At 45.8% G+C, this 15739-nt stretch overlaps 2 protein-coding genes across 7 annotated transcripts; both read left to right on the top strand.

Moving 5' to 3' along the window:
- The first annotated feature begins 2078 nt into the window (after positions 1-2078).
- LOC119287416 (ankyrin repeat and SAM domain-containing protein 6-like) lies at positions 2079-6926 on the top strand. Of its 4 annotated transcripts, none has more exons than XM_037566956.1 (2): positions 2079-2893; positions 6793-6926. In XM_037566956.1, the coding sequence occupies exon 1, from the start codon at positions 2127-2129 to the stop codon at positions 2886-2888; it is 762 nt and encodes a 253-aa protein (XP_037422853.1). In that variant the 5' UTR covers positions 2079-2126; the 3' UTR covers positions 2889-2893; positions 6793-6926. The 4 variants fall into 4 exon arrangements, with proteins under 4 accessions (XP_037422853.1, XP_037422852.1, XP_037422851.1 ...); XM_037566955.1 differs by having other exon boundaries at positions 6785-6886; XM_037566954.1 differs by having other exon boundaries at positions 6754-6855.
- A 3112-nt stretch (positions 6927-10038) lies between these two features.
- Positions 10039-14118, top strand: LOC119289410. Of its 3 annotated transcripts, XR_005141504.1 has the most exons (5): positions 10039-10472; positions 12314-12385; positions 12469-12790; positions 13136-13282; positions 13635-14118. XR_005141504.1 is itself a non-coding variant. In XM_037568743.1 (4 exons), the coding sequence occupies exons 1-4, from the start codon at positions 10361-10363 to the stop codon at positions 13688-13690; spliced, it is 387 nt and encodes a 128-aa protein (XP_037424640.1). In that variant the 5' UTR covers positions 10039-10360; the 3' UTR covers positions 13691-14118. The 3 variants fall into 3 exon arrangements, 2 of the variants coding, with proteins under 2 accessions (XP_037424640.1, XP_037424638.1); XM_037568743.1 differs by lacking the exon at positions 12469-12790; XM_037568741.1 differs by lacking the exon at positions 12469-12790 and having other exon boundaries at positions 13618-14118.
- Positions 14119-15739: the final 1621 nt, after the last annotated feature.

Below are 15739 nucleotides of genomic sequence, written 5' to 3'. Positions count from 1 at the left end.
AGAAATGGTAGAGCACCTGTTCTTTGAATGTGGATTCAGCAGATCGTGCTGGGCGAAGCTGGGGATCGCGTGGCCTAATGGTGGAAACAGGCTGCAGTTCGTCCATGGGGCAAAGGACATGTGGACCCGGCCCATGTTCATGGACATTTTCATTATTGCGGCCTGGAGCATATGGAAAGAAATTAACAACAAGCACTTTAGGGGGATCGCGCCCACAGAGAATGGCTGGTTATAAAGATTCCAAAATGACTTTGGAATGATGAGACACGGAGTCAAGGAGGCCCTGGTGCCGTTTGTGGAACAGTTTGTTGCATCGATCTAGTTCTGTTCCATAACCCCTATACTAGATAGTTTTGCTCCTCCCCTATCCCCTAGTGGATAAGACTTCCTTTGATACTTTCACTCCATGTAATCTCGTTGTTGTAACACTTTGTGTGGTGGTTTTAATATAAAGTCAGTGGAGGGTTGCTCTCATTGTCCCAAGCTTTCAAAAAAAAATCGTCTAAATTGTTGAATGAGATTTTTGTGGTACAAAAATAGGTGCACCTAGTGTTCGTTGCCAATCACAGTATAGAGTGTTGTGCCGAAGGATACGGCGTTGGGTGTTGTGCCTGAAGGATGACAGGGAGGAGACCGGGTTCAATTTTGCATCATTCTTCCACCTTAAATATAGCTTAGAACTAAGGGAAACATTAGATGTTGATCAGTAATAAATAATGGAAGCTATTGTAGTTAGTGAAAAACAACTGGATCATAAGCCTCTGACATGCATTGAACATCAAACAAATAAGACTTTAAAGAGACAGCAAAGAAAAAAGGTACTTCAGTACTATAAGGGCTTTAGAAACACCAAGAAAAACAAACGGACGTTCAGGAAACCACATGAGTGGAAGAAAGGTAATGTCCCAATGCGGCCGCGGGGTTTGAGCTTTGTCAATGATTTTTGGTCGCACCACATAAAAACATGTCTTTTTAGCGATACGATTGAAGGTTGTTTAGGCAATATACTACAACGAAATAGCACTCATGGGTGATTCTTTTATCAAAATTTTCATTGCTACAAATATTCATAAATTTCTTTAAAAAGGTCATCTGAAAGAAAACAAAGCATGGTGAAGTTGGCATTTTTGACCACCGCCAACCTGGTCAACCTCGGGGTTTAACTTGTTGCACCTCTAAACCCGCATCAAGCGCCCAACTTGCCATTCCCCACCACTTGAACCGACACGTGTCATGGTCTTACACTACCCACCACGCAGACATAGCGCAACTCTAGGGGACCGTATAGTGGGAGTGAGGAGTTTCGGTCCCAAACTACGCGGAACCGCTAGCGTCTTGTTGACCATATTTGTTGACATATCAGCTAGGAGAGATATTCTCTTCTGGCATAAAAAGCAATAATCATAAACCTCGACAACGAGTATGACATAATTTTGATTTAGAGTGCCACTACCCTCTCAGAAGTGAAACTCTAATATTTAAAGAAGGTCAAACAAATAGAATCTTAAAAGAAAACATAACTTTTTTTGAGGGATAAAAGAAAGCATAACTAAAATAGCAGTTGGGTACAATAAAGGTGACTAACAAAACCTAGGAAAACTAATCATTGCAAGAGAGTAGAAAAAAAGATGGTGATCTAGTGTCGCGCTTTAGAAAATCTGTATTAAAGGTCAAGCAAATAACATCTTAAAAAACATAAGTAAGATAACATTTGGGTACGTAAAGGTGAGTGACGAAACATATAGGAAAACTAACCATTGCAAGACAAGTAGAAAAAAAGATATTGCCTCAGAAAAACAAATGATCCTTTTCGTGAGCTTTGAGTCAAAATGACTCCGAAGAAAAGGCGCGGTGGGCTAAGAAGGCTAGGAAAGAAAGTCACAGGAGGCTGAAGCCCATCTCAGTCAGTTAACTGGGCTACAGCCCGTGGTCTATTGCAGAGCACCGCCAGCGCCCAGCTCGCCATCCCGACCGCCCGAACCTCCACGCGTCGCGATCCGACGGCCCTCCACCGCCGTGCGTGACGTAGCTCGAGGCGAGAGAGCAGAGTGGGAGTGAGATCATCAGTTGCCAGTGCCAGCCGCGGATTACGCATCTCACGCGGCGCCGCCACACACCACACCGCGATGGCCGATCTCCACCTCCTCCACCCGCCGGAGCCCGACACCAACGGCGGCGCGGCCGCCGCCTCCGCCTCCGCCGCCGCGCTGCTCCTCCCCGGCGACCCCGCGGCCGAGGCGGCGGCCGCCGCCGCCGCGGACCCCCCCGCGCCCCCCTACTCCAAGCGCCGCCGCCGCCCCAGCGTCCGCCTCGGCGACATTGGCGCGCAGGCCACGGCCTCCGACGCGCAGCTCCCGCGCCGCCACCGCAAGCCGTCCTCCCACCCGCGCCCGCCGCGCCGCTCCCACCCGGACGACGCCCTCGACCCCAGCGCCCGCGCCCGCGGGCCCAAGCCCGGCCAGCGCCGCCCGCGCACGGCCTGGATCCCGGCGCCCCACGGCGGCGCCGACGGCTACGAGGACGAGGAGGGCCACCACCACTACTACGACGACGCCGACCAGTCCGACTCCGCCGCCGCCGCCGCCCGGGCCGCTAGGGTTTCGGGCAGCCGCGAGGCCAGCGTCGACGAGTCCGACGGCGTCGCCGACTGGGGCCTCCCCAACGGCGGCGCGGCCTGCTACGGCGGCGGCGGCGGCGTCCGGGCCTGGCTCGACGGGCTCGGCCTCTCCCGGTACGCCCCCGTGTTCGAGATCCACGAGGTGGACGACGAGGTGCTCCCGCTGCTCACCCTGGAGGACCTCAAGGACATGGGCATCGGCGCCGTCGGCTCCAGGAGGAAGATGTTCGCCGCCATCCAGAAGCTCCGCAGCAGCGACACCGTGTCCTGAGTTGGGTGAGACCTCCAGTTCCTAGCTAGCTAGCTTTTGTGCTCTCTCCATTTTTGTTTCCTCTCCCATAGAAAGCTAGTAGTGATGAGGGCATTAGCTTATGGCGCTTTCACCAATCCTAGTGTGTATATAGGCTTGATGATCGATCACCTTATCTCTGTCGTAATGATATGCTGTGGAGCACTAGTGCTTTGGGAGGAATTGTTTCAAGAAGGAACTTGAAATAATGGATGGAATAAGGTGAATGCAGTCCCAATATGTCGTTGTTATGTGCTCATAATGAATGTCATCTACTATGCTACTTTTATTCATTACTCGTTTGATTTCCTTTTGTTATAATACTTCTGATTCGGCTAAAACCTCCCATAATTGAAGATCTTAGATGGATCTCCATTGCAGATTTTATTTCTGAAAGCTGTTGGAAATAATTACAAACTGAGATTAAATGTGTTTATAGTACATAATATTAAGACATAATGTGCCTTTCTAACTAGATGCTTCAGGGTCTTGCTGCTTCCTGCCCGAGGCCTTGTTTTCTTTCTTTTCTTTTGACAATTTGATCCAACACTATTAAGGGCTGTGGTACCATGGTACTGCAATTGCATTTCTGTATTGACGGAAATTGACAGTAGTGGTTCTACTATAGTCGGAGGAGAAAGCACTCATCTTGTGATGGGCTTACTGGCTTACTGCCTATATGCTTTCAGCAGTTACCCTCTATCCAATATGGGGTCAGATTGTCATGTTTTTCAGTTATTCGTCACAACCCTTTTCCTTGCTATGCGCGTGAGCCCTGTTGCACCAAAACTCTAGAAGAGTTCTCCTTTGTTAACTTAGTTTTCCCTGATAAGATGTTATGGTTTGATGGAACTTGAAGTTGGCCTTTTTTTTTTTTGAACAGAAGAAAGTTGGCCTTGTTAATAGCTAAATTCAGAGTATTTACAGTAAGAATGAAACATTCCTATAATAGGGGCAAGGCTATCCGTGTATTACTTAAATTTACTAGTTGGTCAGTACCAAACGAAACTCAATCAAAATGGGACTATTCCACGACCTAGTAACTTCATCATATTTCGTAGCATGTCCATATTGGTATAGCAGATTATCAGGGCTATTACTGCAATGTACATTGTTAAGATTGCTTTTCTAGTGTACGGTAATACTCCTTCCGTTCCTAAAATAGATGTCTTTTTAGAGATTGCAATATGGACTACATATGGAGCAAAATGAGTGAATCTGCACTCTAAAATATGTCTATATACATTCGTATGTACTATGTAGTTCATATTGAAATCTCTAAAAAGACTTATTTAGGAACAGAGGGAGTAGTTAATTACCTTCTTGATCTTCTCCTTGACTGTTTTCAGGTGAAACCTGATTTCTTGTTAATATAGCAACAGGAATGGTTGTACCCATACATTCGTAGCAAGGGCCTATTGTTACATCCTCGAAGCTGCCTATTAGATACATATAAACTTCCGCTTGTAGGGCCAAGGTACCGTAGAGCTTTGATTTGAATAGAAAATGGGCAACTCATCCTTGGCCAGCAAAGAGGAAACCTTTCACCATGTGGGTTTCCTCCTGCAGTCCTCTGGACTGACACGTAAAATCAATGTTCTTATGGCGGTAAAGCGTCCTAAGGCGAGCACCCACCGCGTTGACGCCCAAGTGACGACTGACGACTAAGCACCTAAGGCGTGCAAAGTTGTAACACGCTGCCAGGGCGCATTGCCACCTAAGTGTCCAACGCAGGACACCTTAAAAACATGGTGAGAATATGTTTAATGCTGCAAAGAAGTAGATATGACAGAAGCAAAACTATAATCACAAAGAAGTAGATCTTGCTGCTCTCTACACGAGGCCTAGTTTTCTTTATTTTCTTTTGGCAATTCAATCCAATACTATCCAAGAACTATGCTACCAAGATATGGCAATTGCATTTCTGTGATGCTATTATACATTTATACTATATCCAGTTTACAGTATGGTGCGATACTGTCAATCTTTTAAGTTATTTCTCCGTCACACGACCCTTTTCCTTGTCATATGGGTGTGCTCTGTTGCACCAAAAGTGTGGAAGAGTTCTGATTTGATAAGTTAGAGCTTTTCCTTAAAAAGTTGTTATGGTATGGTGGAACTTAAATTTGGCCTAATTCGATTTTAGAGGAAACTATGCCACTATCTCCAATGTACATTATTTAGGTTGCTTTCCTTGTGTATGGTAATAGTTAATTATTTAATTCAGCTTCTACTAAACACTGTTTGGGCCCAGGTTTCCTCTTAATGTAGCAAGAGGAATGGTTGTTGTATCCATACATTCGTAGCAATGGGGCTAGTGTAACAGCCTCGGAGCTGCCTATTATATAAGGATACATATGGATACTTGTCCTTTTAGGGGCAAGGTATTGTTACAACTTTGAATAGGAAAGGGGCAACTCGTCCTTGTCAAGCAAAGAGGAACACCTTTCACCATGTGGGATTTCACGGCAGTCCTCTGGGTTGACATGTGAGAATATGTGTAGTGCTTCAAAGAAGTAGATACGGCAGAAGCAAAACTATAACCACAAGATCTCATAAGAACCCATTCATAGTTTTCTTTATGACACATCGCCGCATCTTTTCCTTTGAATCTTTTCCTGATTATGGTAGGTATATATTCTCCAAATCATTCGGGTACCAGTTTCTTTATTTTGACCTTACCCATCTTACCCATCCTATGAAACATGCTCACCTCTTGAGTTCCCTTAAGGCCATAGTTCGATGTCCAAAAGGCTATAGGACACGAGCACATGACCCCTATGAGGAATATTCCATATCAAGTGGGAACTACTATTATTCACTGAAACCAGTTTTCACAAAAAGTCAACGCCAAGTGAACAGAATGATTTATAATTTTTTGAAATCACGTCCTCCCAATTCAGCCAATTTACATCAGTTATCTCTTCCTGCATCGTTCTGTGCCAACAAAACCTATACTGAACTTCTTGAGCATGAAGCCATCCGCGAACTGTAGTTTTTGTCCATCCTGAGGTTCATTTAGTGCAAGTGATTGACAGCTGATCATTATGATGAAAAGTGTAATGAGTTGAACACCACGCAAATATGGTAGCCTACTCTTATTATGGGCTCAAACTGTAATATTATCGAATCAGCAAAAGACATTTATGTGTCCCTGTGTTCTCATCAATTTTCATCCATCTCAAAACTTTCTTATAACTTCAAATTCATTTGTTTCCTTACATATCCTGTCTACTGACCTACCATTCACATTTTGCTCTTCTTCAACTTTAGTTGTCACATTATCATTTCCATGATGAGCACAGAGCATGTAGGTAGCTCAGAGTTTCTTATTATCTCTGACAGCTATGAATGGTTTTAACATGTGAAGTCCTCTAATATATAGTCTTTCAGTATGCTGATTTAATTAATCTTTTGCTGTCCTGCTATGATGGGAGCTAATTTAGAACCTGAAACCAAGCTGCTGTCCATAAACAGTGTAAAGTTGAGGTTTCGTTTATAAAAATGATCTTTAGCATGATATGTTAGATAATGGCAACCATTTTCCTCAACTGGTCATCGTATTTGTACACCAGGACCCACCACAAAGTCCAGTAGTCCACTGCCTGTTACCAAAAAACATTTTCCTTCCTAGTAGGAACGTGTGTTCTATCAACACTACACTTATTTACAGTAGCTCTGTTCTGCCTCCAATACTGGTAAATTTCTGCAACATAGTTGAATTGATTTGTTATACTACATGTGCGGGCTATAAAAGGCCGATTCACTTATGCATTGCTTGTTTTCTGCTTGTATTTGGTATCTGGACTGCCCCACACCTCTTTACCTGTAAATTAAAATGTAAAAGCTTGCAGGACTGCAAGCTCACTGATTCTCAGAAATACAGAAAATTAAAGAGAAGGGAGAAGATTATCCAGTCAACTGGCTAAAGGCATAAAAGGAATGCTAGGGATAAATGCCGGGGAGGGAGGCTGAGGGGGTTGCCACTGATTACTGTGGCAGGGTGGCAGCAAATGTGGCGTGTCCATGCCGCTGGGGCTCGATAGCGCCGCAATGGCAGGCCAGGCGCGGAGGTAACCACTGGAATGTTTTGTTTGCATGTATGTTTGTAAACATGTTGTGTTTGCAAGCATGTATGTCTTGTTTGTAAGGTAAGGGGCTTACCTGATGATGATTTGCCGGTCCTTGGGTGAATTCCTTGGATGAATGAGATGAAGGTGGGTCTGGCATGGGGTGTGGTAAACTGGTAAGGGGTACTTGGGTAGCCAGGGTGACTTGCCCATGGAACTGCTGCACGCCTGTTCTCTGTGGCAGAGAGCTTGGCTGCCAGGTGAGTTTCACAGACAAATCATCCTTGGCTATCGAAGATGGCCTCTTGCCCCCATGCAAGACCTCCCTCACCCGTGTCCTCTCCGCTGGTGCAGTAGTTAACTGATGATGCCTTAATGCCTTGCCTGGCCATGTATTTATAAGAAGGCGAGGCAGCGTGTTTGACACAGCTAAAGGGATAGCTAGAGTGAAGGAAGAATCTTGGCCTTTGACATGCGAAAGGCGTCGATCGATCGACCAGGCCAAATAACCAACTTGGCTGCTGGATGTGAAGAAGATCTCTGTGTGTCTTGCTGCCTTTATTTCCTTTTGGGTTTGGATTTCAGAACCTGTGCGGACGGACAGACATGTCCGCTCCACTCGGGTTGTGTTCCACCCACTTGCATTCATTCATTCCCAGGCATGGATGAGGCTGGTCACATCACACGCCGGCCGACTGGGGGCGTATGGAATGGAATGGAATATATGTGCGTGTGAAGAAGAACATTGCACTGCTGTGCATGCGTGCACACGCTGTGGTGATAAGGATGAGTGGAAATTCCGTAACTCCAACGGGCCGACCCAAACGGACCGCCTTTTGTCCGTTTGAGTCGGTCACCCAAATAAATAGTATAGTTTACAGGCCAAATAAAAATAAAAATGTTTCACATAGTTTTGCAAAATGAATAAAAAAGATACATCTGTTGGTTGCCAACATGAGTCCACACATGCTCAACCAAATCATTTTGCAGTTGCACGTGAGTTTTCCAATCACGCATGTCTTCATGAAACTGAGTGAATTGCTCAAATGTTGCCGCTACTCCATGCTCAGGCACAACATTCTCACCCTGAAACTGAAAGCCTTGATCGTACAGACGTTCCGGGCGCTCGTCTTCTACGATCATGTTATGCATGATCATACAAGCAGTCATCACCTCCCATAGTTTCTGCGTGCTCCAAGTATTAGCAGGATACCGAACGATGCCCCATCGAGATTGCAAAACACAAAAGGCACGCTAGACATCCTTTCTAGCACTCTCTTGCTCTTGGGTAAATCTTTTCCTTTTCTCTCCGACAGGGTTGGGTATTGTCTTGACAATAGTGGTCCACTGAGGATAGATACCGTCATCCAGATAATACCCTTTGTCGTAGGTGTGGCCGTTGACAGTAAAGTTCACCGGTGGGTTGTTGCCTTTGGCAAGCCTAGCAAACACCCGCGAGCGCTGAAGCACGTTGATATCATTGTGTGATCCAGCCATGCCAAAGAAAGAGTGCCAGATCCAGAGATCTTGAGACGCCACGGCCTCTAGTATGACAGTGCAAGCCCTGACATGTCTCTTATACTGCCGTTGCCAAGCAGAAGGGCAGTTCTTCCACTCCCAGTGCATGCAGTTTATGCTGCCAAGCATCCTCGGGAAGCCCCTGCTAGCATTCATCGCCAACAAACGGGTTGTATCTTCAGCTGTCGGCTCTCTCAAGTACTCAGGGCCAAACACAGCAATCACAGCCTTGCAAAACTTATACATGGACTCTAGGCATGTAGACTCGCTCATGCGGACGTACTCGTCAATGAGATCACCAGGCACTCCGTATGCAAGCATTCGGATGGCGGCAGTGCATTTCTGATAAGAGGAGAAACCAATCTTGCCGACGGCATCCTCTTTGCACTCGAAGTAGTCATCATAGCCGATCACTCCCTCTCTAATACGGTTGAAAACATGCCTACTCATACGGAACCGGCGGCGGAATCTGTGATGTTTGAACAACGGGTTTGTTGTATCAAAGTAGTCCTTCCAGAGAAGGAAATGCCCGCTCTCCCGGTTACGATTCAACGCCGGAAGGTGGCCCGGAATGGAGCCACGGAACAACGGCCGCTGGTTGTTGAGGTGGTGATGGACCAACACAGCAACCAATATCTCCTCGTCGTCGGACGAATCGTCGGAGTCGCGAAGGAAATTGTGGAAAAAGAACTCGTCGGCGGAGTCCATTTTCGTACCTTGGCAAACTGTCGAACAACTTGCGGGCGTCGAAGAAGGAGACGGCCGGCGAGGGGGGGAGACGCGGCGCCCACAGACCAGCTAGCTGCCCGGCCGGCGTCCGATGAGCGTGTCAGTCGTCAGTGGCTGGGGCGGCGAGGCGTCTTTTTGGTCGCGGGGCGGCTGGGCGTGGGGGAAACAGCAGCGGGGAACCAGCTTGCTCCCCGGCGGCAAAACAGCGGCGGCGGGCGACTGGGGGCAGGGGCGGCGTGCTGGGCGGATGTGAAGGTGGCGGCAGCTGGAAGAGTCGCCGGCAAAATGGGCGGCGGCGAGGGTTGCTTGTTGGTTGGGGGAGGGAAGGCCAATGTGCCACAGACAAGCGGGCCCAGGGACAGGAGTAGGCGAGCAAGCACGCGTCCGTCGCGTGTCCGCGCCGACGCAAATTAGGCTAAAAAATGGGCCGGAAATGGGTCACCCGCTGACGAAAACGGACGCGCGCCCGTTTAGGTCGGCGCGTTGGGCCAACTTTTCTATCCGCGCCGCCCCAAACAAACGGCCGCGGATGAAATGGATCGTCCCATTGGAGTTGCTCTAAGGTCTCTTATTGTACTGCTGCGTGGAAAGGATGGGTGCAAAGACGAGTGCAAAGACGATCGAGACTGAGTAGGATTTGGACACTGGAGGAGTCGAGAAGGGGGCGGTACAATACATCCCTTTAACAGTCACGGAAGGAGCGAGCAACGAGCGTGTACACGTGTCGTTGTGTTACTGTGCAACGCTCGCACAGAAAGAAAAAAACGCTGGTAGGTCATCCCTCGCACGGGACGATTCTTTTTCTCTCCCTCTCTCACTTTTCACCGGGTTGCCGCCGCCGCCGCCCCCGCCCCCATCGCTTCTCTAACGCTGCCCATCAGAGGACAGCCGTTTCTCTGCTGCTTCTTCTCTCGCCCTGCTCCATCCCGACCAGCGCCACTGCCGCCCCTTTTCTCTCGTCTACGGGCGAGCCGTCACCGGTGAGGTGAGACGTCGTCTCCCGGCCAGGACATAGCGGCAGAGAGGAGCAAGGAAGCAGCAGGGGAAGTCCAATTGGAAAAGTTAGTGGCGCTACAGATTTCTTGCTCCCTTGGTCGACGGGGATGCGGTTTTCGTTGGTGGTGATAGGAGGGGAACATGCGTGGCGGTGACGGGAGGACCATCAGAAGAAGAGGAGGATGGGGAACAGGGAAGGAGGCCAAGCGGGGGAGGAGAGACATGAAGCATTCATTTCCTGCCGTTTCTCCAGGTAATCTGATTCTCCGTCATGTTTGCCGGGCACTTCTATTATCTCCACCCCGTCCCACTGAGGTACCAGGTTACCAGCAGCTGGATTGTACTCCCTCTGTCCTAAATTACTTCTCTTAGATTTGTCTAGATACGGATGTATCAAGTCACTAAAATGTGACTTGATACATCCGTATCTAGACAAATCTAAGACAAGAATTTTGGGACGGAGGGAGTACTATTCATCTAGTGCACAATCAGTTCTGTTCATTCCAAATCAATCAATCCAACAAGGGTTGGTAGGGATACTTCACAATTTCATCTAGATCCGTCCATGTATGTGTTAATGTTGATCTGGAATTCTGGATCAATCTGATGCTCACGTGGGTCGTACCATGTCATCAGTTGTTTTCCATCAATGCTTGCAAGAATACACATAGTGTAGTCCTTGTTTTACTCCCATTACTATTTGTTTCGAGTGTTCCTACACATACGTACTCTCTGCGGATCTTGTAATTTAGAATCTGCATGTACCACTGTATTAGCATAATCCAAATACTTAAAGAAATAAAATTATAACTAGACTCTGCATGTTACCACCATATGTAAATCTGATACATATCGGTGCCTACAGCTGTACATGGCATCAATAGAGAGCTTGTGCTTGTGTGAGTGTACTTCATAATTCATTTTGGTTAAATGTACACATATTCTTCAGAAGATATGGAAGTAATGGGAACTTGCTTACCTGAGAATTAATATTGCATTGGGGACTGTGGCAATGATGACAGTGGTGAGTTGTTTGAATCTATAAGCACATATTATGTGGAAGCTTGAATGCCATGATTTATTCTTAGCAGGTCTTGCAGCTAAAGACATTTATTGACTTAAAGCTAAAGGCATTTATTGACTTAAAGCTAACTCTCTTATGTTTTCTAATCCAATCAGGCTGCAGAGGACAGCTATAGAAACTATTTTTTTAAGCTTAAACATTTGATTTCTTGTGATCCATTTTATTTTTGCTCACTCAATCCAATCCCATCATACATGTTAATTCATGTTTGTCAGCTTGGCTGTTGTCCTGCATCTACCTATACAGAGTAACACTCCTGTATGCAAAGACGACATTTGTTTGGAAAAAATAGCACATGTATGTTTACTTTACAAAATAGGATATGCAGTTGACGAGACTGTCATATGGGGGCCACTTTGTTTTCTCGTTCTTATCAATCATATGAATTGTTGAGAAATTAGAGGTATTTGGTTTTGCAAGGACAAAACTATACTGAAATTCAAATGCTTCCCAACCCAAAATTCAGTTATGTCCATGTTTACAGATATATCGCTTTTGCATGTAAGCTGTTGACGAGCCTTTGCAATAATTCCTCATATGTCTCCCAGTCTTGTTCCTTGTATTATGTGTATATTTAGTAGTATTGTTTATGACTCATTATAACTCACTCAATACAACATGGTTTTAGGTGGCTGAGCTAAAGGTTTTCAACAAGTTCATCTGCTATGTTTTTCCGCTACAATCATCATTACTTGATAGCAATGTTATTGCAGTAAGATAATGTTTTTGTCTAGGCATATGTGCAATTTTTTTTTCCGGAAGTATCCCTAAATGAAAGCTATTTTGCAACAACTAAGTGGAATATTTGAACACGAATATCTTTACATTTTAGGCGTAAATGAACATCTTTACTTACCAATAACAGTAGTGAATTGATTATTTGGACTTAAAATAAAGCAGCAAATTGTTTAAAAATGGTCTCACTATTTACCTCTATTTATCAACCAGAACTTCTCTCAGTTCTGTACATGTTCCTTCTAATGTGTAATCCTGATGTGTTCTTCCTGTAGGTGCCTCCATCGCTATCAATCTCGCATCGAGATGTCGACGGCAATTCCATCATACCCGGTGTGAAGAAATAAGTAAGATGGACTGACCTAGCCCATTAAAGCACTGGCCCGTCTATCCTATTCTTCTCTTATTAAAACCTGCCGTGTGTGCACAGTCGACAAAATTTATAGGGATCCTCCTCGCACTGCCTCTCTCCCTCTTCCTCTTCCTTGCTGCACCCATGGCAACAAGCCAGCAAAGCTCGATTTCACGCTGGAGAATCTCAACCCCTTGACGGAATCGATCGATTTCTCGTCCGAATGGTCAAATCCTTATCAGGGAGGTCAAATCCTTGCCAGGGAGATTGACGGAGAATGCTGATTTCTTACTGGTCGCCTTTTTGAGCACCTAGGGCCAGTGCGACATTATGCCAGCGTGCCAACGCCCAGCGTTTAAGCACACCTAGGCAAGCGCCTAACAACACTCTTTTAACTATGGTAAGGAGTCTATTGCTGGTTTTAACTTGGAATAATTATTGTTAGGCATAGCTTCACTTCCACATTTGCCTGCATATTCTTAAGCTGGTAAAACAGAGCAAAACACGCACTACGGAATGCAGGGAGAGCATGGTTTATTTTTCTCTTCGTTCGTTTATTTGATAGGCCACATTGCAGGCAGAACATGGGTTTATTTTGCTCTTTCTACTTTTGATAGGTAGGGCACAATTCTGTTTCATTCATGCCTTTGTTGCTGACGATACTGTTGTGTAAATTGAACATTGATGTTCAATGTTATCACATGATTTACACAAACTGGATTTTTGATCCCTTGGGATGTTGCAGGTGCGGACAATCTAATACCAAAGGACTTGGCCCTCAAAATTGCAACCAAGATTAGAGCTGGCGAACGATTTGCAGTTTATGTAGTCATACCAATGTGGCCTGAAGGAATCCCTACCTCAGCCTCTGAGCAAGATTTTTTTCTTTTAGGTAAGCTCTATTTTTGAAAAAGCATTATAGCAGTTATTCTGCAAAAAATTACATGCTGAAGTATGAAAGTCCATGCTATTGTGTTTTTCATCTTGAAGTTAAACTTTTTATACGCATTCTTTGAGCATGATATTCAACTTTATGTTTCCGCTTATCGGCAGGTCAATCATCTAGGTTATAAACATTGCCTCATCTAGGTTATAAACATTGTCTCTGTATTTATATGCACCTGTCAGTATCTATGATGCTATTGTCTTTGCTTCTTATCCTAATCTTTTTTATGCATGTGCAGTGGCCGTAATGGATTTCAATTTCTGTAAATTAATTTTTTTCAGCGCATTCTGCGTGGCAGGCACATTCAGGCATGATGGGTTCCGGTCCACTCTTCTGGCAAGACCCTCCTGGTGAACGAGCGTGGCGTCCTCATGGAGAGCCTGCAAATGGGGGAATTTTACTACCTAATTCTTCGCTTCTGGTGCTGCATCCAACAAGATGAATGATTCTAATGAACAAGCGGGGAATGCTACTTCAAGTTGATTGGTTCATCTTCTATTTCATTGCAAAATCAACATAACTATTTACTTGTTCCTGTGTTTGTAGGTACTCATATCGATCTAATTAATCAGCTCCATATCTAGCCGGTTAGAAGAATGAGGGTTTCTGTATATGTATGAAAGGAAACCAAAGAAGCTTGCATTTCTGATCAAGCTTCAATGAGTGCTAGTGTTCTTGCTTTCCATGTTGATGTATGTTACCTCTGGATGAATCGTCTTCCTGCTGAGAGTTTCCTCTTTCAGTGTTGGAGATGTTGTAGCAGCTTACAATTACTAGGAGAAATAAGTTACCAAATCATTCTGGTTGCATCTGATTGGTTTTAGGAATGTCCTGATCAGTTTCACGTGCATGTGTGAACATATACGTAAATAAAAGGCGGGCATGTCCTTGTGCAAATAGGAGAGTGGAAGGGCGTCTCCCATCTGACACTGCCCAGCTTCGTCTCAGCGCCACCCGGTGGCGCCCCAACTATTAGTTATTCATGACATCCTATCGTCTCCTGGTTCCATCCATGCCCTGAGCTCGACACATCAGGCAGGCTACCAGTCCAACACGGGATCGCATCGGCCTCGTGATAGCGATGACGGGCTGAGGACATGTGCGGATTAGAATTGCATGCATTGCGTGCCTCTGGTTAGAGGTAGCTTGTTAGGACGAGATGCTAGGTCCGGACGTGATACAAGAAGAATTTCGTAATAATTACTGCAAACTAGGAGAGTTCTAAGAATCTTAGTAGATTCGAACGGTATTGTACCTGGAGAGAAGTAGAGTAGTTAAGAGGAGCTCGTGGAGAAGAGGTGGAGCGGCCAGCGTTCATTTTTTTTCGAAACCGAGGCAAAAGATTTTCCTCATATATTAATTAAGGAAGAATAGAGTTTGAAATACACGTCTTAACTGAAAACAAACAAAAGAGTGTTACTCTCCAGGTATGATGTTGCCCAATTTCTTCGCCCCGGTGGTTACCCAAAGGATGGCTTCACTCTTGATGTTGTTGAGCAAAATCATTGGAGGCATACTCTTTTGTCGAAAGACCCGGGCGTTCCGTTCGTTCCAAATGGTCCATCCCAATAGCATGGTGAGGGAGGCCATGGCTTTCCGGTTGGGGCTGCTCTTGCTTGATCTATTTACCCACCATTCCTTTAAAGAGTCCTCGAGATGTCAAGTAGATGTGTCAAGTTCTTCTAAATATACCCACTCATTGACCAAATTCCATAGGCGAAGGGTGAATCGACATTTGACGAAAAGGTGTAGCCCAGATTCTTGTTCTCTTTTGCATAGCGGGCAGCGTTGACAGTTTGGCCATCCACGACGGGCCAACCTATCGGCAGTCCAAATTCGATCTTGTATGGCCAGCCAAGCAAAGAATTTCACCTTGGGTGGTGCCCAAACCTTCCAGATCGTGTGATCTATAGGAGAGTGGACCATTCCAAGAAATTGCACGGAGTATTGACCATCATTGGCATGCTTCCAAGTAATCTCATCCTCTGCATGCTCCTCAAGTGAGAATTCCGAGATCAGAAGCCAAAGTTCAACAAATTGACGAATGTGTGTCATAGAGAAGTTGGCGGTCATCTTGATTTTGTTGATCCAGGCTCCCTCATTAAGAGCGTGTCTCACCTTCCAGTTTTTTCTTGTGGAAGCTTCGTGGATGAGAGGCGCAATATCAATAGGTCTCCTGCCATGCACCAAGGCGCCTCCCAAAAAGGGGTCTTGGCCCCATTCCAACAGTGATAGAAGTGGAGGCGTAGAAGAAATCTCGGTCCTTTTCATTGCAAGGGTTGCCCATGCCAACCCACATCTTGGACGGCTCCGTCCACTCAAACCACAACCAACGCAGTCGGAGGGCGCGCACAAATTTGACAGTGTTGAGCACACCGAGGCCTCCATGGTCGTATGGGCGAC

This window comes from Triticum dicoccoides, chromosome 4A (genome assembly GCF_002162155.2).
Source record: "Triticum dicoccoides isolate Atlit2015 ecotype Zavitan chromosome 4A, WEW_v2.0, whole genome shotgun sequence".
Lineage (NCBI taxonomy): Eukaryota > Viridiplantae > Streptophyta > Magnoliopsida > Poales > Poaceae > Triticum > Triticum dicoccoides.
This window is presented reverse-complemented; position numbering and strand designations above follow the sequence as displayed.